The sequence below is a fragment of the Symphodus melops genome, assembly GCF_947650265.1.
Source record: "Symphodus melops genome assembly, chromosome: 1".
NCBI classification, from domain to species: domain Eukaryota; kingdom Metazoa; phylum Chordata; class Actinopteri; order Labriformes; family Labridae; genus Symphodus; species Symphodus melops.
This window is the reverse complement of record NC_136691.1, coordinates 34,875,355-34,901,574: the sequence shown is the minus strand read 5'-3', so window position 1 is coordinate 34,901,574 and position 26,220 is coordinate 34,875,355. Positions and strand designations below refer to the sequence as shown.

General features: G+C 41.6%; 2 protein-coding genes across 2 annotated transcripts in view; one reads left to right on the top strand and one right to left on the bottom strand.

The window, feature by feature from the left end:
* Window positions 1-1,082: 1,082 nt before the first annotated feature.
* Window positions 1,083-26,220, top strand: part of ggt1a (gamma-glutamyltransferase 1a) — a 30,938-nt gene continuing 5,800 nt past the window's right edge. The window contains exons 1-5 of the mRNA XM_079358000.1: window positions 1,083-2,532; window positions 24,053-24,229; window positions 24,397-24,527; window positions 24,616-24,705; window positions 24,984-25,176. Coding sequence (XP_079214126.1) covers window positions 24,057-24,229; window positions 24,397-24,527; window positions 24,616-24,705; window positions 24,984-25,176 — 587 coding nt within the window. The 5' untranslated portion in view covers window positions 1,083-2,532; window positions 24,053-24,056. The remainder of the gene's footprint in view (window positions 2,533-24,052; window positions 24,230-24,396; window positions 24,528-24,615; window positions 24,706-24,983; window positions 25,177-26,220) is intronic.
* On the bottom strand, window positions 2,529-14,409 carry lrrc75ba (leucine rich repeat containing 75Ba). Its single transcript, XM_079358011.1, has 4 exons — window positions 13,722-14,409; window positions 10,667-10,795; window positions 9,726-9,838; window positions 2,529-3,358 (listed from the first exon to the last, which is right to left on the bottom strand). Exons 1-4 carry the CDS (start codon window positions 14,001-14,003, stop codon window positions 2,758-2,760), a joined length of 1,125 nt encoding a protein of 374 aa, XP_079214137.1. The 5' UTR covers window positions 14,004-14,409; the 3' UTR covers window positions 2,529-2,757.

Here is a 26,220-nt window from a genome sequence, read left to right as displayed (position 1 = left end):
AAACAAAACGTCCTCAGTCAATCTCTTCACATGGGACATTTCACTACAGGGGCAGAATCACATGATCTGTTCAACTGAGGGTGGGGGCGATTTTACCAAAGGTGGTCAGCAGGAGATGATTGAGGCAAAAAAAATATTTTTTGAAATAAAATAAAATAAAATAAATAAATAAATGAAGGAAAGTCAACCAGAAACTGCATGTGCTATTTTTTTTTGGATGCACCAAGTTATCTTCATCCAGGCTGTTGATCCCTCTAACCCGGGGTTAGTCCTATTTTAATCGTGTCTGTAAATCCATCTTGCCATAATTTATTCTGAAACAATCTGGATGATTTTTTTTTGCTCTGTTTTTCATAATTTATTTTTCATTTCTGTGCTCGAGCATGAAGCTGCTGGAGCAAGATAATCTGATCAAAGGGTGAGGCACACAGGAGAGAAGTTTCCAGAGACAAAGTAAGGAAATGCGCGTCTCTCCGTGAAGGCCTGTAAAGGAAATGTCTTTAACAGTCAAATAAAATAGTTTATCTTTTGTTATTTAACTATAAAACAAACAAAACAGAAAATATGAAATGAATCTATTATGAAAGGGAAAGGGCAGATAATAAGCTCCTGGTGTTTCTTTGGGGGCGTATCCTGTTGCCCTGTCTCATGATATTTGGACCTCAGGGGTGCGACAGTCACACTGAGCACTGACCTTATAGGAACCACCTGCTGCAAATGTCACATTACCATGTCTGGCAGCACGAACAGTTGCTAGGAGAGGATCATGGCTAGAGCTACATGTGATGACCACCCTGTTTTACAAACGACTGCAGCTCAGGCCTTTTCCTTGACAGCTCAGTGCGGCCCAGATGATCCGCTGGCTCAGTAACAAGAACAGCACTCCAACAACCAATCCCAAACAGCACAGCCTGAGCTGATTGTTTTGATTGCCCTATTTACAGACTGAACTGCATAAATAAATCCTTGGTTTGCTTGTGTGGGCAGCTGAAGGTTCTGTGCTCCTGACCCAGATGTTCCAATGCAGCCTAGTTTTATTTATGAAACATAAAAAAAAACACTCCACACATCAGAGCTCAGTTTGGCTGTTTTATTGGCAGTCAGTGTCTGGCATGGGACAAATACAAGTTACAAGGAAAGGTTTGACGTTGACACACAAACAGAACCTACGAAACAAGTGGACAGTGATCGCCATCATCCAAATAAAACATTCAACTTAAAAAGTGTCTGCACTTCTTGCATTTACTGGTCGATTTGCTGTTTAATTATCGAATACCATCAGCCTTTTTTTTTGTTTAGTACTCGGCAGAAGGTCACTGTGCTCAGTTTCGTAGTCATTAAAAACATCATAATTACAGAGTCGGACGAAAGACGAAACACCGAAACAATGATACAAATAATTACAACAGTAATCAGACACTTGACTGGTAAACACAGATAACACATAATCAAACATTTATTATATATCCGGTGATTCGGGTATGTTGCTTTTATGGAGCCTTCTAACAATCATTAGCCTTTTGGTCATCTTTTACCTTAAAGAGGTATGCGTTCAGCTTCAGCTTCATAAATATCTGTTGTAATAAACAATGTATACAGAGTATATGCAAAAACAAACTCAAATATAAAAGAAATAGTCCTCTTAAAGTGCTCGGAAGTGTTTGAGTCGGTCTAACTTCATCATTGTGTGCTACTGTAGACGGACTTTAACAAAGAGATAACAGTCATGGCTGTCTCATGACAAACACAGGGCCACTGAAATACATCAATAAATGGAAAGGAGAAGACATTAAAGAGATAAACGGCAGTAGGACGGGCAGTGCTCAGACTGGTCCTATGAACAGTGTCTTTAATAAACTGAAACACTTAAAGTGAAGACTACAACAGCTCAACAATTACAAAGAGGTAAATATTAGGTTTTAGGCAAGTGCAAAAAACAATCTATCCATTGTAGAGTCCTACCTGTTGTCTTCTAAGATTGCTTTGTTCACCTAAAGTGCACAAAAATAGCCCGTGGAAACACAACAGAGCCATGTTTTTGTGTGCTCACTTACATCTACACAGGGGCTGCGTGGGTATTCACAAGTGGACATTTGGAAAGGGGGGGAAAACGCAAAAAGTCTTGACCTAGCAGTTTTGCCAGCATCACGTGACGGGTCGTCGGCTGTATAGTCTGTTGAACTTGTGTCATAGCTTTTGTTGAGAGATTAACAGAGAACACACAATGTGGAGCTAGGCCCTGCCTGCCAGAGATAGCCTCAGTCCTGGTAGAGGATCCACAGGGACCGTGTTTCCAAACTAACTCGAGCTCCACTTCAGCCACCGCCGGGATGTCTCCTCTCCAACCAACCAACTGATCTAAATCTCCTCGGGATTGGCTCTTCAGCTGCCATTTTAAAGAAACAGATCGAGAGATAAAGGCGAGGAGAGAGAGAGAGAGAGAGAGCGAGAGAGCGCAACAGTTTTTTAACTCTTCCGGACCCCCTCCAATGAAACCGCACCTTGTTCCCAAGAGCACCATCCACCAACACGGTAAGTCGTCACTTCACTCTCATCTTGTGCGGGTTAACTCAGAGATGGTAAGGAATTGGTGGACGTTTCAGGACGACGAGTTCACAATGTGGTCATTGGTCTCCTTCGTGCCTCAAAGGGTGACTGGGCTCGTGGTGTGAGGGCGAAAGGGCGAAGGAAGTATCAGAGTGCTGCGGTATGACGTTTCAACCACAGTGTGGAGAGCCTCCAAGACAAAATACTCCATCACCTCTCACAGTAGTGAAGAGTGAAGTCTTTGGAGAGTTGCTTTTCCCCTAAAGACCATGGCTCCAGCTCAAACCTGTTCCCCATGTCATCCTCCTCCTCTGCCTCTTCCTCCTCCTCCTCTTCTTCATAGTGGCTGGGCTCTTCTATTGAGGTCTCCAGGTGGTAGCAGTAGGGTTGTCCCTCTGTGTACTCGTAGATTGTCGGTAGGCTGCTCTTCAGGCTGCAGCGCCGGCGCAATGCGACTAAAAGCGGCTGAGGCATCGTGAAGATATCCACGTTGTTGCCCAGGTCGATCCAGGCCAGGCTGGAGAACAGCTTGGGGTCTTTGAGCATCTCAGTGAGGTCTTTGAGGATACCCAGGGTGAGGCGGTTACCATTGAGAGCCAGGGTGCTGAGTTTGGGCAGCGAGCCAAGGAGAGGCAAGAGAATCCTCAGGTTCTCATCCTGGAGCTCGGTGAAGCTGATGTCCACGGCCATCACACTGTCTCTGTTGTTCTGGAGGTAGAAGGCGACCTGACGGACGTCGCGGGTGGACAGGGGGATGCCAGACAGGTCGACTGATTCACTGGACAGCTTTTTCTGTAGGGTTGTCTTGAGACTAATAGAGAAATGAAGAGAGAAATAAAGGGATTACTTACTGTCGATGACTCTGACATGATAATACACAAACCAGGCCAAGTTTTAGCTGGGGATTGAAGGGATCTTTAAATGATTGCTCAATCCACGACACGGGAACCAAGCAATGGATTTATCTAATGTTTGTTGACTTTTACACACTACTTTTACACTTCACCTCGCTAACGCTGTTTTTGATGTTTTTTTCCCCCCATTACTGTTTAAACCAACAAAACAAACCATCTATTCTATCAGTTTCGTTGATACGGTGACATGGGAACCCATTTTTATTGTGCTACATCGACCAATGCTGGATCAATTTTCATCAGTGTTCTTTTTTTTTTTCTTGGACGCACAAAGCATTGGGTGACTGGGCTGGCATGGAGCGGAAGGCTGACACAGAGACTGCAGCATGAGGATTTACTCGTGTAAACAGAAGATCCAAAACATCCGAATGAGCCAGCAGCTTGAGTTTACAGCTCTGACGGTCAGAAGCACAAAGCTCCTTATATGTCCCAGAATGTTTAAGTACTGAAAAGATAATCTATGATGGGTTAGGCTTTTAGAAAAAGATTAAACTTAAATAAAAGAAGGGCAACTTTATTTATTTAGGACAGGAAAGGAGAGAGATTAGTCATTTAGGCAGGCTGCAATACCAAAGGAAGTCCTTCTGTCATGATTCTTTGCAAATTGGTGAGAATTCACCAAACCTGAGACGCATTTAGGGGTACATTTAGTAAAAAGTTAATGGCCGATGTTTAATTTATCGTCACAAACATTCTTCAAATGTATAAATGTTTGAACTTATAAACTGAAACTCGTATTGGTTAAAAATAATGCCTCAGCTGTGTGATTGTCCCGAACAGTTAGTAATTACACGCTAAAGTAACGCATCTAAAATCATTTATCATCATCATGTGTTTTGGTTGACACGTTGACAGACGTTTTTCAATCTACAGATTAATAGTCAGGTCTTAGATTTTGAGTAGGTTTCGTATGATTGTTTCAGTGGCTCGGTTGGTCCTGTCATTACAGGTAGACACCTGCCTCCTAGCTCGATGTTGTTGCCGTTTTCAATCTAACTGGACATCAGTTCATAAGTAAAAATGTAAACTTCAAGTATTTTAAGTTTACACATCATGACTCATTAGTTTAGAGTTTCTTTCCCTCATCTTGCTAAAGAGTGTTAATTGATTTATTATTGGCTTGTATTTGAATGACTGACGTAAGCAGAGTTCCACTTTTCCACTTACCTTAAAAACACAGTATTAAAAGGACTTAACGGTCTCTCATGATATCGTGTTGCACAAGTACGATTTGAGACTCTGAGCCTGAGGGATCCTTTTCTAAAGCGTAATCTGTAGCTGTCAAACTGCAGCTGAAAATATGTTTGCATTATTATGCACTTTGCCCTTTTGTTTCCCATCACTGTTATTTATCCATGTGCATACCCCCCCTCCCCCCTGAGGGTGCGGTGTGTTTTACTTGAGCTGTTGCTGAAGTGGCCTGTAGCGCGGATTCAGTGTCAGAGTGAATTATAACATCCTCTGGCTCACAGTAAGTTACTGTGACATCCACTGCACAACCTGTCCTGCTGATGCTTTAGAGTGTTTTTTTTTTTTGTGGGGGGGGGGGGGGGGCGTGTTGAAAATGAATGACCCCTGAGCAGCACTTAATGCTTCATTTTAGAGGCAGGTGATGCAATGACGAGCAGACAATTCATGCATTTAATTGCTAGTTTTACTTGCAAACACAAAAAGCAAAAGAAGAGTTACATAGCACGTCATGCAGCACGGCTGGACACACATTTTATTAGCATTATTTATCCCTCTATTGTCGGTCCCTTGCAGCACTTCCAACGACATAAAGCTTATCTTCTTCAGAGGCACAACAGCCCTGATGGCTGCGGTCTTACAGAGTCTCCTCTGCAGGTGTGAAAAGCTTCTGATCACACAACCACTTCTTTGTCTTTTTCAGACATTTTCATCCTTTAGAGCTCAAACAGCACAAAAGAAAAAATGGATGTCTGAGGCGTCCTCTGCAAGAGCCTCTTTCATCCTTCCTCCAGATTAAACTGATCCCAGAGAACAAGGGAGTCACTGATAACTTCAAGTGGTTGTCCTTATTTTTTTTCCTTTACATCGGTAAGAGCACCTGACAACAGTGCTCAGTCTGGATGACGAAGCAACTTTATAGGGAAAAAAATATATATGTATATATGTGTATATATATAGGTGATAAATTGAGGTTGCGCTCCAGTCTGAAAAAATAAATAATAAGTGTGCTGCTAAATAGATTTCATAAAGCAAGCAGAGAGAAAATGAATCCCTCCCAGCACAATACTAATTGTCGAATCAAAGCCAGTGGTAAGTGAAACTGCAACAGCGTCTTAGTCATAGCGGATGCACTACATGCACAATCAATCTAATAAACAACAAGAACATAATTAGGTCATCATTTAAATATATGTTGCGTCATAAATTTGCATTAGAAAATAAAAAGAAAGTAATGAGAGTTCATCCTTTGTCTCCTGATGTGGCTCATCAGTCAATCATTTGTTCTTGATTTTCAAATAATGAGGAAGCAATTACACTGCCGTTGATCAAATCACTCTTATGATATTAAGATGTATATTAATGTGTCTGATGCTAATTGAGGAAAATATGCCTTAGAAATGAAAAACAATACTGTTTGAAACGTTCAAACTGCATATCTGAGCAAGTGGGTGGATAATATCAGCCGGCATGAAAATCCCATTTCATTTGAACACTAACTAACTCTTTTCCACGAGCCCATTTGCTCATTGCCCTCCCTGGGGCTGTTATTGCATCGCTCACACGGTTTAGATTTTGCAGAGTCATTGACGCTGAAGCTTTGCTCTATTATTCATTTCGGCCCTCTCATGGCTGAAGCCAAACTGCACAGGAGAGACACGAGATGGGACGTCTAATCTCATCCACTCCCTGACATTTCACTTTTACTTATTGTTCATTTTCTGCTGTACTATTATATCTGCAGAGAGAAGTGACACACAAACACATAAACCATTGCATCGACCTTCACGGTGCAGGGAATTCAACGTCAAAGATCACAGTCATAAACAGATAAACACATGAATATCACCTCCATGTGTTTTTGTTTGAAGCAGGTGTCCCCAATTTGAGCCTTTTCTGAAAACGTTGTCATATCCTCGATTGACCTGACGTAGGACTGAAGTGTTCAGGAACATGACTGATGGCCCCCTAAGGAAGCTTTAATGTGATTTCACGCTACAAAGCACAATATTATTTTAAGCCGTGAATATACAGACAGCTTAAAACAGGAAACGACATCATGGTGTTGCTGCAGAAAAAAACATCTAGAAACTTGAAGGCAGTGGTGACAAATTGTTAGTTTTAGTTTTCTTTGCTGTGAGCGATCAGGTGATCGAGGGACGATGTAATTATGAGGTGAAATGAAGCAGAGGGAACAGGAACACTGGCGTGAATGCAGAAGTGACTAAAGGTCACCCAGGTGTTGACAGTTTTTACACTGACACAAAATGACTCCTTAGAAGTAAGTATCCTCAGCTGCAGCACTGGGTCCCTTCTTCCATCAAGCCCAGGCTGTTCTTTCATTAAATATCAACAAACATTTCTCACGAAACATGAACAAGCCAGTAGGATAGATTTAATAGATTAGTGAGATTCAGACGTTAATTCAGCGAGGCATTTCCGTCAGACTGGCCTGTACAGAATTTAGAGCGACTGGTGTGCAGTGCTAATGCTGGATAATGAAGGGATGAACGATCCAGTGGTATTAAAACAAACTGAACTGCTTTTGTTTTGTCTGAGTTTAGAGAAACCTTACAGAGGTGAGATTGTTTCAGTGTCGCACAGAAGCCAAACGTGCCAGGAGTTAAAGAGAGCGAAAACCTACCTTAAAATGATGTGTCGAGATTATCTTGTCATTGGTAGGGTTTTCATTTTTGTATCCACAGAAATATAGATTACACAATAATACCACTACCATGTCTGTGTGCTGAGCATAAATCTATATCCAGCCGAGTATCCTGGCATACAGAGGTAGATCCAGGGCTTGGCCTGGAGTGGATTACCTCCACATGAGCCTGTGTGCACGCATACACATTGCATCTCAATCTGTGTCTTTATGGGAGGGACGTATGGACAGTGGACCCCCTCTCTCTGCTCTCTATGTCCCTTTCTCTTTCTCTTTCTTGTATGTGTGGTTATTTATGACTAAATAAAAATCTGCTGCCCGGCCAGGTATCATCTATGAATGTAAAACTCTTTTGACTCCTTAAATGTATCACAGAAGATTTATTTGTTGCCATTGTGTTGAGTTTCTTTTTTATGTTAAAATAAACACAGGATTGAAACCTTTTTAAGATACTTATTGTCTATAGTTAAAGGTTCCATAAATTCTGTTCAGCCATCTGTTTGTGCTCACTAACTTCATGCTACCCTGAATAGATCAATGGCTAGTTGGGCCACCTCAGTCAAAAAGTTTGGATCCGCCCCTGAACAGTAAATCTGGATTATAATCTGGACAAAAAGTCCTCTATGTGAAGTCACCTATTGGTGTCTGAAGCATACATTTAGAGCCCATTGATGGCGGTCTCCATTTTTGGAAGGCTGTCCCCAACTTTCAGTCATCCTAGTAACTGGAGCTGATTTTGGCCTCCTGACAAACAGCTACAATACACCCGCCAATTAGTCAGATCAGACACTCCACTTAATATGAATAAATCTTCTCCTTCATAAAATCAAAACAGATAAAACTCACCACTGGTGCAGTGTGTGCCAATAAAGATTTAAAAGATTCAGAAAAAAAATCTTTAAAAAACCCCCAAAACAAACAAACAAAAAAAACAGGCTGTAAACATGTTTTTGTACAAATATTTTTTTTTTACAATGGGTGGGTATGTAATTTCTGGGCTTTTAGAGCCAGCCTCAAGTTGACCCTCTAGAAACAATTCACAGTGGAGTTTCCCCCTTGCTTTAAATTCATAAGCTGGAGGAAAGATTGTATTAACCTGCGACAGAATTAGGCATGCATGTTTTCCACGTTTTCAATATGTATGCCATTGAGGACAAGGAAGCAATTCTGTAAAATTCCCAAGAAGTCTTGTTATTGCACTTCTAAAAATAATCGAGCACAACCTGTGTACCTTTCAGATATACATACACATACACATGTATACACATACATACAACTATTTGATATTGTGTATTTAGCTGCTCTCTTCAACTATTAACAGAAAACTAAGCATGCATCCAGGGATTTCTGCAGTCAAAATGTAAAAACTCGGGAAGTAAAATCGTAAATATTTCCTATTAAGAGTGAGGAGCAGACTGGCCCTGTCTCCATCCTCTCTATCTTTGACAGCTATTTGTTCATGAACAGCGGGCTAAGCCGTCAGAGCGCACAGCATCTAGTGTATTAATATTCTGTTTTAGGGTGGATTGTTGTGTGAATGATTCATCTTGCTCCTGCTGTCTCAGCCGGTGTCAGACTGTCTCTCTCCGCAGGTTTTTGAAGCCAACATGACGAAGTAAAAAAAAGAAAAGAAAAAGGCCCTTCAGCTAGAAATTTAGCGATCGTATGTATCTGCTCCGTTTCAGAGATGCTGTCAGATTCACTTAAATCTGGTTTCTTCCCTCTTCTGGGCTGAGTCTAACATGTGCACAGCGAAGTCGTGCGTTTGCAGCTCGACTGTGGCGCGACTGATTCTGCATGTTGATACCACAGACTGATTCATGATGAAAATGTCTCATCTCTCTGTGCTCTCATTGTCTCCTTTGTCAACGATCCTGAGATTATTTCCCCCCTCAGAAAGTGAGAGCATTATTTGCAGCATAAGGCTGGCTGGAGAATAAGCAATTACACAAGCAAGACTTATGATAGCCTGCTTCTGTCCATGAATAGGATTAGCAAGCACACCTAGGCACACAAGAGTCTATTTGTACACAGGCTAACACACTCTATTCATCACATGCACATCAAAAGTAATTCAGTCTTTCATCAAGAAAAATATAATTATATTCAAACCCAAGCCCTCAAAGCTTGCTTGAGCAAACCGATGGAAACATTGGCTCCGATGCTTCTTTTGAAAGGTCAATGGCAAAACACATCCGCTGCACGTGTCTAAGCACTATAAAAGAGAGATGATTGACAGCTGTGGTAACCATGGTGCTTTCGTCAGGTCAGCCTGTGGCCGGCTCTGTCCTACTTCAATGTCAGCTACAAAGATGGAAATCTCCACAGCTCGATGTGGATCCGAGTCCTGTTTTCTTTTGTGCAGAGCTGCAAATGTATTACAGGCTGGATGTCTGAACAAGAGGGCTTACCAGGCCTGGGATTTCCGTCTGGACATGCTCTGCCTCAGCCACTTAGAGTGCGGAGTCAGGTGGTAGATGAGCTGTCTGCAAATCTTATCAGAAGACTTTATGGTGTCTGCATCCTGCAGAACAGAAACAAGGAGGTTTCATGATCACGCAGAACAAAGAAGCTGCAGCTTTCAAAATGAGAGTTAATGCATGTGGGTGCACCAGAAAACATCAGTGAAACAATTATTTTACACCTGCTGGGCCTGCAAAGTTTTCTCCATTTTCTCATATATATCAACGTTCATCTAAAAAAGTGGCTTGTTATTACTCATGATGCCTTAAGCTACTCCTGAACAAAACACAATTTAGCCGCCTTGCTGGAGCAAATCTAATCACATGCAGTGTGCACCGGTGGGGAAAACACAGGAAGTACACAGGAGAGGGGAGATTCAACACCGCCACTGCTAAACACTGGTCATTTTAGTTCACTGAGCATGTTGTGGCTCCTGGTGACCATCGTCTCCATCGAGATCATTTGATAGTCACAGTTTCTTTCCGTGCCAAAAACACAGCCTCTTTTCATCTAATCAGGTACTTTGCTGGCTTAGAGCGGGTTAAGTTTGAAATTTCATTTTAATTTGAAACATGACTTATTCAGGTACAAGACCTCAGGCAAAAGAAAAAATTAGTTCCATAAATTCAATGAATTGTATCGAACAAAATGTCAGACAGACTCATTGTAACAAATGTTCAGATATCAGCTGGCCACGTGTCACGAGTCTGCAAGATGTAAGTCGATAACAGCCAAAGATTTGATTTTCATTGATCTTGAGAAGTCATGGCTTTACAAAAAAGGAAACCACTGAGAATCAGGTACAAGGAGACTGTTTTCTTTTGGAGGATACAAACAACAAGCCTGATCTTTGTGGGTACTCTGAGAGTGTCTAAAGAAAGAAGCTGACCTTCTTGGGACACTGCATCTCTCGAGCCAGGCTGAGCAGCAGCTCATGGGAGATCGGGTCCACCAGGTTGAGGAAAGCAGCGTTTTTGTAAAGGATGTCGTTGAGAGAGGTGCCTTCCAAACCAAGATCCTACAAAAGCAGATAGAAGAAGTATCACAAAGATGAGGGGGTTAAACTGAATTAAAAAAATAAATAAAACCCAAACAAACAAAAAACAACCTGCAATAGTTACATTCAAGGATGCAAGAGTGTGACATTGGAACTGAGAAGAGGCAAAGCATCAGAGACTGTAAGGGGATCCTGTGGTTCAAAGGCAAGGTGACTGGAGATGGAAAGATAAAAGAAGTGTTTAGCGTGAAATATTCATTGAAGGAGACAGGAGCTGTTTCATCTACAGTGGGAAAGTGAGGTCTAGGGGGAGTCACAGGGAGCACTGTGGTTTGGCATGAATAATCACACCTCCAAGGAGCCGAGCCTGCTGCTAATCCCAACATGGCAAAGCACAATACTGCACTGAAACGGACTTTAATCGAATCAGATACGAAACATTGAGCAGGCATTTTCTATTTTCTACATTATAAGGACTATGCATGTTAACTTTCATCTTTCAAACTCCCACGGGAAAAACTCATAAAATGCAATGAATCCTCTTGCTGTTTGTCATTTCCTGTGCGCAAATAGATGCATAATCTCTTTCACTCTTACATGAGAGATTTAACATAAATAAGATTTTAAAATGTGAGCAGCGCAGGAATACGACTGCAGAGGGGTCAGAACTGACAGCTGTTGTTGCAGCTTACCTGAAAAAGACAGATCCAAAAGGATATTCAGCAAAAACAAATCAAACAAATAAAAAAATAAATAAAAAAACCCTGGCGTTTTTAGATGACCTTTTGAACGCAGTGAGACGAGCAGAAGCCAACAGTGCAGCTGAGTGAACTGAACTGTATGTTCTGTCTGCATCAACACATCCATCCTGAAGGTACTAATGAGGCAAACTACGAGGAGCACTTGTGCAGCCCATGAAACTTTAATGAGAGCAGAAAACCTCAGAGACACGTACATACTGTACATGCACACACTGGCATACACATGAAGACGCACACATAATCTTTTTTCTCTCCAGCACAATGGGCACTGATTGTAATTGACAGTTTGAGTGGGAGGCTGGCAGCTCCGCATTACCGGCTCCCCTTTTTAACAAGGGCAACAGTAAACACAGTCTGAACTCAAGGTGCGGGGGAAAGGCTGCTTCTTTCCTTCTGACAATCAAGGTTTAAAAATATCTCCTTTTTGAGCTTCGACACCAGGAAATTGTGGCGTGAAATCGTGGCAGGAAGTGACAAATCCTTCCCGTATCTGCAGCAGCGAAAGCTCAGATCTTTGTCATATCTGGAGCAGAGCTCACTGTCACACACCAATTAACTCCGCCAGCAGCTCCTTTCGAATTCAGAGAACAGCATCTCTCAGACATCTGCGAGCCATGATAAAGTAAGGCTTATTTAATAAAAGTGAACCTCATTTAGATGAAGCAAGCCCATGTCCCCTGTGAGGTGGCTGTCATAAAGCGCAGGCTGGCCAGTTTATCTCCTCGTCCTGATTAAGGATGTTCCACTCTCTCCCGTGTCAAGGCTTCAGAGTAATTAACGCAGGATCGGCCGACAGCTAAGAGACAGAGGAGGGCCGGAGGGCGAGCAAACAAATGGGATCACGGCTGCTGCTGTCACATCTTTTGTGCACCTACATATTCTCCAACACGTGTTGAATGCTGCAGGTGGGAGAAGGCTTCGAAAAACAAAACATGGATTATGACACAACATTATTTATTGAGGCTAGTCTCGCTGTGGAACATGTGTGTCACGACTGCACCTACCTGTAGACACACAGCCACTGTCGAGTGAAGACACATTTTATATGTAAAAAGAAAACAAACTGCGCATTGTTGTTGTGACCCATTTCATTTGTAAGCTTCTCATCAGCCAGATGCATAAGCTCATCCATAAATCTGATTTTTTTCTATGAAAATAAAGTCAATGAACATGTTTTTTTGTTACTTCTACAGGATGTCTTGAAGTTGAAAACAATGGTAAACAATTGTGTCTCTAACTTTCTTCTTTTCTTCGTCCACCAGTCTGAAACCTAAAGACTCTTTCATAAATACTAGCTGTATTATAATAAAGCAAATCCTCACATTCAGAACCAGCAAATAAATTATATTTTTGCCCTAAGAATGACTGAATCAGTCCATCGGCATTTAAATAGTAGGAGATGATTTTTTCTATATTTCTGTGACCTTCCTCCTCTTAGTGAGAGTCGATAAAGCTTCAGGGAAGAAGAATATTTAGTATGGTGGAACACTGGACTCCAGGGCTTACATTGTTGCTACAGGAGCTCAGGCCATTACAGAGAGTGAGGAGAGAGAGAGAGATAGAGAGAGACTCATTTGTTGTAGAGAGGGATGGAGGGGGGCAGGTTGCTCTGATGGCAGTGTGAGAACAGCCTGAGGAGAGGTGAGACTAGAGGAGGAAACAAGGGCAGGCGTAGAGAGGATGCTGGAGTGAACTTGTTGTTCTATTTGTGTGCCGTGTTCTTGGAAACCTCTGGAGTTCCACTTCAGAGACAATTACATTTAGTAGGCCTATAGTGCGGTGACACACTGACCATTTCTGCATTAAAGCCCAGCACTGCATTTAAATGACAGGTCAAGACAGAGCACGTTAAGATACAGTGAGAGTGAGTGAGTCACACACGAACAATGTGTTGCAGGAACAGTACTCAGTCTGCTGGTGGCCTACTTTCTATGAAAAAAAAAAAAAAAAACTTTCTGGAGGAAGCATGCTGAGGGGGGGGGGGGGGGGGGGGGGGGGGGGGGGGGTGGTGATGTGTGGCCGGAGTCAGAGGTCAGGAGACACCTGTGGCACTGCAGAACCAAACACCTCAAACTGCGTTCACGATCACACGTGCACATCCTAGTTGCCCACCATCTGTTGCTCTGGGATGTTCTGCTGCAGCAGTGCACACTTCTTTGCGCAAACAGTGTGCAGCATTTCCTTACCTTCCTCAGCAGTTTGAGCACGTCGGCCGCCTGCTCGATCCTTCGGTCACGGAGCAGTTTCTGTATCTCTTTGATCCACGTCACCCTCCTCATGTACGGGCTGTGGTTGCTCCTGCGCAGCATCCCAGGCAGTTTGTCGGATTTGAGCATCAGTGCAAACAGAAAGTCCCCTCCGCCACGGCTGCCTCTGTCGCTCTCTCCACCGCTATCCAGAAGCTTGCGTCGCTTTTTGGCGAAATTTTCATTGTCCAAACTGCCCTGTCTGCTCAGCCTGGAACCCATATTGTTGTTTGTCTTGATTGTTGGTTTGGCAACAAATGCAGGCTCAGACAGTACTAGCAAAAAGACAAACCCATGGTCGGTCCCGGTTTTTCCTGTCAGTAGATGCTCCTCAGTGGATGGCTGAGAACAGCGCCGTGCTGTCTGGCGCTCAGCAGCAGACTGAGAATCCGATACAAAATCACAGCAATCTCCCTCCACAGACTAATTCATCCCCTTTTTTCTCATGCACAAGTCGAACACTCCTCTGTTTTGTTGTTCTTCTCTTTCCTCTGGCTGTACGTGCGCCTGTCTCGGATGGCTGAAGAGGATGCTCCGGCTGTTGTTACATCCTCCTGCTTTTTTACGCTGCTGTTTAGATCTGTGCAACGTGGAGCGTCTGACCAATCGCTGCATCTGCTGCCCTGCTGCACGTCTCTCCTCCAACCAAGGCTCGAAACCCCCCCCCTCCTCTGTGCAGCTACAAGCTACAATAACAACATTAAGGATGGCAATTTTCATTCGATGCACTTAACGTGCTAAATAGACATGATTATATAGGCAAACATGAAATCGATGCACAATCTCATAAATCATGCTGAATCCTGAACACAAACTCGATATAGGCTTTTAAACAAAAAACAGTCAAGTTTATTTTTTTTAGCTAACAGTGACAGACTGAAACTAAAAATAAGTCCTCAATCTGTGTATCACCTGGCCTATCCTGAGGACCCACCTCCAACCCTTCAATGAGAAATCTCGACCCAATTTCTGATATCGTTCAACCAATCAGATTTATTCAGTGTAAAAGTGAGTGGTTTAGCCTCTGATGGTACAAGACGAGACAGAACAAGACGAGCATGTTTAAGAAGTACGTCAGCGAAATTGCTTTAACACCATTTATTTAGCAAGGCACATGTTTGCGACCCACTGAAAATTGGACCCTCCAGTTGAGAGCCACTGCTCTATGTGACCTACAAACGCACCGTCATCGCCTATCAGCAGTTGCAAATGCTGTCAAATCCTATTTGTCACGACTCCACTTAATCATCGTCATCCTTTGGACATCATCCATGTCATAGTGTGTGTGACACATGACTCAGTATCTTTGTCCAGGGAGCTCAGTGGTTATTCAAAGGGGACCCAGGAGCTTGTAGGTGCACAGATATCATAAATATGTTAAAATATTTCACACCATCTCAACGCCTGCATTCCAGGATATTAAATATAACAAACACAATGCAGGTATTTTTTTTTTTTTTTTAGCTCCTTTCCTTTTAAGTGTTTAATGTTGATATGACCTTCTTTGTGGTGATTCAGTTGAGATGTGCAAGTGCTCTGATAAATATAATCCCTTTCTGCTGTTTATATTCCCAAAGGTTGTAATTATGATTGTCTGGTGCTCCTCATCATCCCAATGCAAACAATTGTGTTGTCAGTGATTTCTTTCTTCATGCAATGTTTATCCCAGCTGAGGATCTAAGAGAACATCCAGCATTGCCTGAAACGTAGAATACTGCAGGATCTTTTGTTGCAGTTTCACTTTTGCTGAAAAAAGTTTGCACTGCAGGCAAATTGTATTATTTTACACATTTCGGATGTTTTTTCCCTGTGTAACTCTAACTTTACCTTTAGTAACTCTTAAAATAACTCCAATAATATATTAATATATATATTTTTCTTCTTTCTTAATTTTGAAGAAAAAATCATGTGTATCTATAAATGTTTTGCTTTTAGCCAGCTAGCAAAGTACCACCTGCAGTCCTTGTGTGGGATGCTCTAGTCTAAAAAACCTATTAAACAGTTGTTTAGAAACAAAAGGCTGGCAGTGAGGTGATAATAACAGGACTACAAGCAAATCATATTCACTATAGCACACAAAACATACAGGGCAACAGGAAAGACACAATACATTAAAGCAACAGGTGTGCTCCAATAGCCTTGAGGTTAATGAGCTGCTGATTCTATTCATTAAGATGTGCTGCAGCTTTCACCTCATTTGCTACCTCCTAAACAGACATGCATCCATTTCATTACGGACTTCTATTAATTTATGTTTTTTTCTGATTTTGAATTATTTATCTCTTATCCCCAGAGTTGCAAAGGCACAAAACAAACAGAAAAGGGCTTCTCTCACATCATCAGTGTGTGCAATGACAGCATGGCATGTCCGGGTCTGGCTTATTGAAGTGATAGCATAATGTTCTGCCAGAAAAGTATCACGTTATTACAATTAAAAATGCTGTTATTTTGAGAAAATGTTTTAAATTAAGCAATTAAAAATGTTAAAACCAGCATTGTTATCTCTGAGAAGAACAAATTAAGCCTGAGAGAAAACTGGAAATTATACTTGTTATCAAAGGAAATTGTAGTAAAATAACAACATAATTACATAATTTAGGAAACAATTGTGTAGCTATTATTCTCTTGACTGGAACTATCAAAGAAAGTCAAAACCTTAACCAAAAACTTTGGTGCAATACATAATTATCTAACCATAAGTTATGAACATGCAAGCACTTTTATTTTAAGGGACTAACAAAAAAGGACTACTCTGCGAGAGGACATGTTTGTCCTTTCATCTCTTGCAGTGCCAGTGTCATTCATTTCTGTGTAAACACATTTTCCATTACTGTTAGGAAGAAGAAGGTAAACTGTAAGCTAATAAAATTCAGTAAACACGAGAGAGGACCTATCATTAAGGGTCTGCAGCCACCCATACAAACACATGACCTTGCCTGTGTCTATTGTCGCCACCTCTCTGCTGTGAGTGTTTCTACTGGCAGTGTTTCACCTGTCGCAGAGGAACAACAGGGGCGTGTGATTTGATTTGCTGCTGAGTGTATAGGTACAGACAAGCCTTCTCCTTCATTGTGTGAAAACAATCGTAAGGAAACCTGGAGTGCTATGGTGTATAGGCAGTATCCCTCCCAGAACAAATGAAACCTAGAAGCTCATATGTTTTGGGGAAACAAATCTTAACAGGCTGCCCATTATTCTTCATTAAAATTCTTGCTTTAATAGAGAGTGACACATGCATGTGCACAAAGGCCAGGGTTTTGATGTTTTGCAACAAACAAATTTCCAAATCCTCTAAAATCATCTCTGTCCATTTAATAAACTCCTCTCCTCAGGCGGATCTGAACCTGTGAGATCCAGAGCAAGATAGAAGTGATTTGATTTAAACACAATCACAACAGCAGCCTTAAAAGCAGCATTAACCCTGCAAGCTCCTTTGAAGGTGTTTTATCAGTGCAGCCCTGAATTCCGGTTCCACAGATGGGTATTTGCTGTTGAGAAGCACCTGTCACACAAGCTGCCAGATTGGAGCTGCACTATGGGTGAAGGCTCAGGCATCTCAATTGGTCTGAGGATGCCTGCAGAATAAGCCAAATAGGGTCTGACACGGCTACTGAGCATGGTAACGCTTCCAGCTGAGCCAATCACACGGAGCCCAGAGTCAGGGCTGTAAACAGATCACTTTCACCTTCACTTTGGCAAGCCTGCCAGATTGTCATAAGCATTTCACGTGCAAGGTGAGAGAGGAAACTCAAGAGTTTAACTCAATAATATGTTTTTTGTTTTTGTCCAAATTAGAAATTGTAGCCCTTCGAATTGCATAGGGGTGGAACATTTCCAAAAAATATATATGGGAAATTAAGTTGGGGAATTTTGGAAATATCCCAAATTGGAAAATTTCCATGGAAATTATAGGAATTTATGGGAATTAACTGAAATTTGAGGGTAATTTTTTATCAAACTGTATCATATCCAAGCATGAATATGAACATTTTGTTTTTTTCCTAAGCAGACATCCATGCAACACAATACTTTCATCTACACACGCTAATGTATGGCTTTAATAGTCTTGTGCTCTGGGCTAAAAGTGTGGTCCATGGTTCTAAAAATCTTCTGTGCATGTGATGGAGGAGTGCACAGTGCATGTAAAATACATTTTCCTCAACTATATTTAAGCTCCCTGGACAAACCTTCAACTTTGTAACTTCCTGGTATGTTACCATTTATTCCCATAAATTCCAGTTAATTCCCATGAAAAGTCTCAAACTTTGAAAAACACTCAAACGTTGCAATCCTTGTTACCCTACATTTACAGTATTTTGAAAGCTCACATAGAGTAATGCTTATTTTTTAGAAACCTGAGTTCAGTCACAGCAACAACACATCACGCTGGTCAAACGCTCAAGAATTACAGCTGACACTCTTCTTCTGTATTTTTACAGTGGTTGTTTGACACTTGTTCTTCTAGCTGAATGGCAGGTTCACACCATAACGTTGATCCTCCGCCTTCACAGACTGTTAACTTCAATGACTGGTGACTCATCTTTTGACATTTCCTCTTTGTTGTCTGCAATTTTTCATGCATGTTCATTTTGCTTTCCTATTAGCAGTTCAAGTGACTCAACAGTCTGTCAGAACAGCTGTGATATGACAGTCATTAACATTACAACTTTCTCTTTGACAACCCAGCCCAATAGTGTTTTCATGGCATAAGGTTCTTTACCTTGACTATTCACAAACCCTCAAGCGGTTCCAGCCACTTTGAAGGTACTTTTATTTGTCAAATATGCTCCATGTTAAACATACAGCACTGATGAAATTACAATCCCCCCAACCCGCAGTGCATAAAAAGAGCACTAAAGAATAACAAACACAACACATTTAAATAAAAAATAGCAATAAAAAAAGCAATACTGTAAAACAAATAACTTAACTAAAAGACATTTGGGACAACAAATAACCTGACCGAAAGAACGAGATCTCGGATACAAGCGGCCGAAATGGGCTTCCTCCGTAGGGTGGCTGGGCGCACCCTTAGAGATAGGGTGAGGAGCTCGGTCACCAGGGAGGAGCTCGGAGTAGAGCTGTTACGCCTTCACATTGAGAGGAGTCAGTTGAGGTGGTTCGGGCATCTGGTCCGGATGCCTCCTTAGGGAGGTGTTCCGGGCATGTCCCTCCGGGAGGAGGCCTCGGAGTTGACCCAGGACACACTGGAGAGACTACGTCTCTCGGCTGGCATGGGAACGCCTCGAGGTCCCACCGGAAGAGCTGGAGGAGGTGTCTGGGGTGAGGGAAGTCTGGGTGTCTCTGCTTAGACTGCTGCCCCCGCGACCCGGCCCCGGATAAGCGGCAGAAAATGGATGGATGGATGGACATTTTCTTAGCACTATCTACTCAATACTTTGGCTTTTTTGTAGTAAGCTTTACTTAACACCACAACATCACAGTGCATTAAAGGACAGTAAACACACATGTAGTAGTCCAAGCTTCTGTAAACAAGCTTATAAAACATTTTTAATACTATATTATGCAAATGTAAAATATAGGAAGGAGCAACAAAAAAGGCTGCAAAACATGCATTTCATTCAAAGAACATTCACTCGACTTATGGTGTATAATGTTGGTAAACAATGCTTAACACAGGATCTTGTTCACAAATTGACTAGGCTCCCATCAGTGTATAAAGATCCATTATTACTGAAAGATTCTGCATTGATTTTTGAGGAAGTCAGGAGAGTTCTGCTCTTCTTGAATTCTTCTGTTGCTCTTGCAATGTACATTTCAGTTTCATAAGCCAACTTGGGAATGGGAAATGTTTTTGGCCATGGCTGAGATGGTTCTGTTACTGTGCCTCTGCAAGATAAGAGTGTCCTGTGATGAAGACGATCCAGTAAATGACTCTGATGCAGAGTCACAGTCAGTAGTCGTCTGGTCAAATGAACTGCTTAAACTTTCATCCACTGGAAATAAGTTGAGAATGACCGAAGGCGAGGTGACAACCCTTATTGAGTCCTTGTGTTTGATTTGGTCTGTTTCTTGAGAGTAAAGAGATCTTTGAATTCTGGGTCAAGATATTGAAGACTGAACTCGTCAAATATACTTAAAGTCTCCTTCACGACAGTTTGCAGCTCCTCCACGGTGGATGGGATGCCGAAGGATCACCTTCTCAATTTGGTCATCAATCAATATTCAGAGTTTGGCCACCATCTCTGTGTTCCTCACAAGACTGTGAAAAGACAAGTTCAACAGCATCACAGACAGAAGAGATAAAATATGAATATACATATTAAATGGATAGTTAACCTTCAGTAAAGAGGTTATTTTGCTGTTACCATAAAAAAGTATTTGTAGTAGTAACTAAAATAAAGCTCCAACAGAGCTTTTTTGCTCTGATAAACTGCACACAGTTGACCAAAATTACTATCTTTTTTTGATATTGTATCGGTCTGAATTACATACTCTAAGTGAAATTTGGTGTCATAAAATACTGTATAATCTGTTGCCAAACATACCTGTTAATAGACAGAGTTCCTCATCAAGGGGATATTTCTCTGTGAGACAAAAGGAGAACATTAACTTAGACCAGACACATACTCAGCTGGATAACAAGACAAGTCAAGACACTTTCATAACTGATATCAAATTATGGCACAAAAAAGTGCATAATCTTTGAATTTAAAGTTTTGTCAAATCAAATATTGTTACCCTTTGTCATTAACAGTATTCGAAGATTAATTGTCATCAGTTTTAGTGGCAGGAGACAGTCTGTTTGTAAGCATTATCAGCCTTTTTGTCTTTGTTCCAGCTCCAGCATCTTGCTAACAATGAGTAGTTCACTTTTACCCAGGATACAGACAGCTCAGCTCATGTTATCAATGTGGCCAGATAAAGCCTTCAATGTATGAAAAGTATTAAACTAAATGCTCGTAAATATATACATTTATTTATTTTTTTACCTTAATGTCAGTTGAGACGACATAATGTTGGCTTAATGTATGTAACTCACCAGACTGCTGTCCTTTTTCAGCCATGAGCTTTGAAGAAGGCGGGTTAAAACATGTTCCCTGGTTCGTGTGTGTGCGTGTGTGTGTGTGTGCGCGCGCGCACGGTGGGGGGAGGGGAAAGTACGTATTGGAAAAAGAGTTAAAAATAGCCTTTCAGGACTATGGTATTCTGTGCGCATTTAAATGTTAACTAAATTCAGCGATAACTGTCACAGTCTTTATTGTGTAGGAGAGCATGAACCTATGGAGACATGTGCAGAGACGATGCTAGTTTGCTAGCTCCATAGCTCCCGAAAGTTGAGCTGCTCATGTTCTAATTCAGAAAAATAGTCTTATTGTGACTAAACAGGTAATTAAAAGTTGTAGGCTGCTATTTAAAAATGTTCAACTTCTACAAACACTTGGTACCAAACGGTTGACTAACATCAGTAAAGCAGGTCTGACCTTTGGAAAAAGTCCTCAAAGTGTGGCAGCTGATGATGAATGTTGCTCCATGAAGAGAAAATGTGTGGGTGGAAGACTAATGAGACTAAAATCAAACACCTCTCCTTAATTAAAATTAATCCATTTTTTGCATTTGTTATGTTCCGATCCAAAAATAATTACATTTTACATGTATGCCATTGTTTTTACACACACTCAATTGCTGTAAAATTTTACTAAGAATGTCTTGATATTTGTTTAATTTAACAAACTATTCGTCAGAACAGTCCATAGTTGTTTTTATTATGTATATTTTACTTGAATTTATATGGTAAATATTAATTAACCCGAATCTCAGTTTTTACAGTGCAATCCTTAAAAAGTTTGCTCCTCTCAAGTGTGGTCTTATCATAGTCACATTATTTTTGATGTAGTGTCCTCTTTCTGTTGTATGGATAAAGTTTGACTTGATCTTCCACAAAGTTTACATCTTTGAAATTTGGTTTACATTTTTCATTCTTCCCAATGTCACATGTGATGCTCCTGAATCTCTCTCTCATTTTAAAAGGAAACTTTGAAATTTGCTGACATGTCAAGTTCTTTCCATGTCCTCTAATTCCACATTGCAGGTTTTATCCATGCAGAATAATCTTGTACTAAGGAAGCATTTTCAGCTCTCACTTCAGGCCAGGTGACAACTTTGTCCGTGTAAGCAGTGAGGTTTGTTTGGATGCAGACAGTAGGGCTTTGGCCCTTTCAGCCTCTCTCAGGGCTCATGTACAAACTGAACAAGCTCTCAAGGACACCCTCTGGTGTATCTCCAGATAATACAAGTAGTCCCCTATGGACACACTTTTATCCTCAACACAATATTTAAAAGCTTGCATAAAAACTTTGAATCTTAAAGGGTCACCTTCAAACACAGGTATGTCTCGAGCTGTTGTCCCAATAGTTCTGATATTTAATGTTGTGTTTGTTAAATGTGTAATGTGGCAACATCAGCATCACAGTTGGTGGTTCTGGCTGTTGTGTCTTTGGAAAGCTCAGTATATCTTTTCTAAAAAGGAGCCACCGATGACACAACATTTTTTAATTTTCGTCTGGGGCTGTTATAGATGGCAGAGATGAAACTACATCGCAAGTTTCTCCGATTTTCAACCACTGGAGCTACAGACCAACCACAGATCAGGGGGCAGGACCTCAGTCCCAGAATATAAACGCAATGTCCGCCATATTACTTAAAAGCTACGCTAACAAGCATGGGGTGGTGTTTGCCTATGGTCACAGGCATAGAGTCTGTTTTCTGTCAGGAATTTCCAAGATGCCAATTCGTTCTGGAAGAAATTTCGAATAATCAGTTGAGGAAACGTCTGTGTATGTTGTAGTAAATGTCTGTAACTAATGCTGCATAGGTATTGGCATTGGGTCATCGATAGTAAATGTGAAATATCATTTTGAAGTTGGTGCCTTCTTAACTGAGAAAAGGCAGAAAGTGTCTTTTTGGATGAAAAACAACAACTCCCAGTACTTTTTTCTCAATTCTTATCAGCTTTCTCTCTGTCTTTAAGTTTGGATACTGGGAGTAAAGTCCCGCCAATCATCTGAGCCACTGAATAATCCATAATTATTTTAAAAAATTCATTTATTTTATTTTAAAGGGACAATGCATAATAAAAAAAACCTTTTCTGTAAATATACAAGAGCACAGTGCTGTGCAAACAAATCAAGTTATGCTGCTGCTAAAAGCAGCCTTGAAAACAGCATTAGACCTGCAAGCTCCTTTGAAAGTGTTTTATCAGTGTAGCCCTGCAACAGGTGCCAATGCTGGTTTAGTTCAAGTTCCACTGATGGGTGTTTGCTGTTGAGAAGCACCTGCTACCACACTGGTGCTGCACTGAAGCTGAAGGTACTGAAGGCTCAGGCATTTATTTGTCTGAGGATGCCTGCAGAATAACCTGTGGCAGCTCTAGACCACTTTTACTGAGGGAGGCAAACTGTGGTCCAAAGGGAACATTAGAGGGGCCCATGCTCCTGTTGGCCCCTGCTGAGACACTGCCTACGAGAAGCCAATCAGAGCCTAACAAGGCTACTGAGCATGGTAACGCTGAGCCAATCACACGGAGCCCTGAGTAAGGGCTGCATCTGTAAACAGATCACTTTCACCTTCACTTTGGCAAGCCTGCCAGATTAATATCAGAGTGAAGTACAAGGTGAGAGAGGAAACTCAAGACGTTTATTCTGCAAAGACATCACAGAGACATCTAGACATCCATCTTTTGGAAAAATCTTAAAGATGATGGATAGACCTACAAAAGACTCGTCTCTTGTGTAGAGATGAGTGTAGATGTTTTTAAACTCACTCATACAGTTAATACAGGAAAGTTTCATTATCTGTGCCCTCCAACCCCCATCTTGTTATGTACCCTCTCTCTCCCTCTCTCTACACCTATTTTTCTGTCTGTAACTTTCAAAAACAAGTCAATATAAAGTACATGCTTATTATCTAGAAACCCGAGTTAAGTCACACCTGAAAACCAGAAATGACACATCAACACATCATGCTCTTCAAAAGCCGAAGCACAACAGCGAACACACTCTCAGAGCCAGCTGAGTGACTCTCTTCTTCTGTATCTTTATTCATGCAACACTTCCCATTTATCTTTCAAATACAACACGGCAAAGGTAAGTGTCAGCTTTGCCTATCTTGCCTACGCACACACACAAACACACACACACACACAAACACACACACACACCTACACACACACACACACACACACATAGATTTTTGAAGGTGAAGACACCTGTTTCTGAAATGAAGGCTCTCATGTTTATTTCCACATACAGGAAAATGGTTGGGAAGTCCCTGATTGCTGGTCTGGTGGTCCTTGTGGTGGCTGCAGTGAGCCTGTTCCTCGGGGTGTTCATGGGCTTAGGGAAGAACAACACACCTCCCCCCTCGGACCACTTCTACTCCAAGGCTGCTGTGGCTGCTGATGCTGGGAAGTGTTCAGAAGTGGGGAGGTAATAATCATAGTTTATTCTCTACAGAACACTTCACACGTTAAGCAATACTCAAAGTTAAAGACGGATGCTCCAGACGTTTGTTTTTCCAAATATGACCTGCAGTGGTGGTGCATGTGTGTGCATGTATGTGCCTGTGTCTATTCAGTATGTTGCTGTATTTTCAGGGATATTCTGAAGAAAAACGGTTCAGCTGTGGATGCCTCTATCGCTGCCTTGCTCTGTGTTGGCCTCCTTAATGCTCACAGCATGGGTATCGGAGGAGGGCTCTTCTTCGTCATCTATAACGCTTCCACGGGTGAGTGTGCATCAAAACTTCCCAACAAAGTTAACTGAGCAAAAAAAAATAAAAAATCATCAATCTGTCCTCGTTTTCTGTTCAACAGGGAGGGTGGAAACCATCGATGCGAGGGAGACTGCGCCCATGAACGCCACTGAAGACATGTTTGGCAACAACACCAAGCTATCTCGTACAGGTACTGGCTGCAGGCGGGTGTGTTTCTGGAGTATTTCCCAGATACAGAGGGGGGAAACAGACTTTGTCAATAAATGACTTTACTGTCTCTGTAAAAATATTGTAGCTACTTTAACAGGACTTCAATGTTGTATCAGGCGCATTTAGAAGGGAGATACAATTCTGCTGTTACATTACAAACATCCTTCAGTGTTGTAGTTCCTCGAAGCATGCTGATCCTCCCATCAGACAATGACAGAGAAAATAAAAAATGGTGGTTCTGCTGATTCTCTGTGACAGGTGGATTGTCCATAGCCATTCCCGGGGAGATCCGTGGTTACGAGATGGCACACAAAAGGCATGGCAGGCTGCCATGGAAAGACCTGTTTGAGCCCAGCATTGCCTTGGCTCGCCATGGCTTCCCCATAGGAAAAGCTCTGGCCCATGCCATCTTCAAGAGCAGAGACTCCATTCAAAGAGATGCCAACATGTGGTGAGGCAGATATACTCGATAGCAATTAAAAACGGTCAGAATTTTAGGACTGAAACTGAAAAGGAGCGCTTATTCTCTCGCGTTAAATAAGAAGACCTGTCAAGAATGCTAGCAATAAGAGCCGGCCAGCTACCTTAGCTTGGCTCACAGACTGAAATAAAGACAGAAACAGCCAGCCTGGTCCTGTCAAAAGGTATATAATCAACCTTTCAACAACACATGGTTCCAGCCTACTAAACCCTCCATCATTTCTGCTGACACACTGTGTGCACTAATCTACTAATGAGTGTGCTTTAAACGTGCCAGTACTTCTTTTTTTTTTCCTGTATGTTGGACAGTGCCAGGACAAACTAATCTAAATGAAGCATCTCCTTTGATGCATTCAAGCAGTGGATACAGCTCTAACACTGAACTTGATCATTGGAAAGAAAAGCTGAAGAGCCAAAAAAAGTTCTCTTGCTTCCTGGTTTGGGTCCATGTTAAGCTAATGTATGCAAATGTAGTTAACACTCAGATGAGGCATGAACAAAAACAAACCTTTCATATAAAACCTGCTGAGGGTAAAAAAGAGAAATCATTGATCCTGTTGGATGTGTCCTGTTTCAGTGCCAGTGCAACAAGTGGCCACAAATTGGCAGCAAGGTGAACAGATGATTCCCCGTCCACGACTCGTAATCAATCAATGGAGTATTATAGTCGTTATTGGACAGACATGAATCAGTCTCCCAATCGAAACCGTTATAAGATAGATAATAGACACACTGTGCAACAACAATTTTTTAAACCTCTGATGGATGACTTTTTTTTAAGAGGACAGTCAGAGGTCAGAAAGCCAAATGTGTTTTATAGAATTGGGCTTATGTCATCTATCTGGGCAGTTTTCCACTCAGCTGTGTTTTTTTTGTATCAACATTGTTTCTCTGAAGCTTTCCTTCAACATGTTTCATGCCACCAATTCATATTGAGACTACACAGGGGTGAAATACTCCTAAGTACCTCTGGGCCTGATTGTTAAAAAGTAATCAGACAGGAAGAAAAATATTG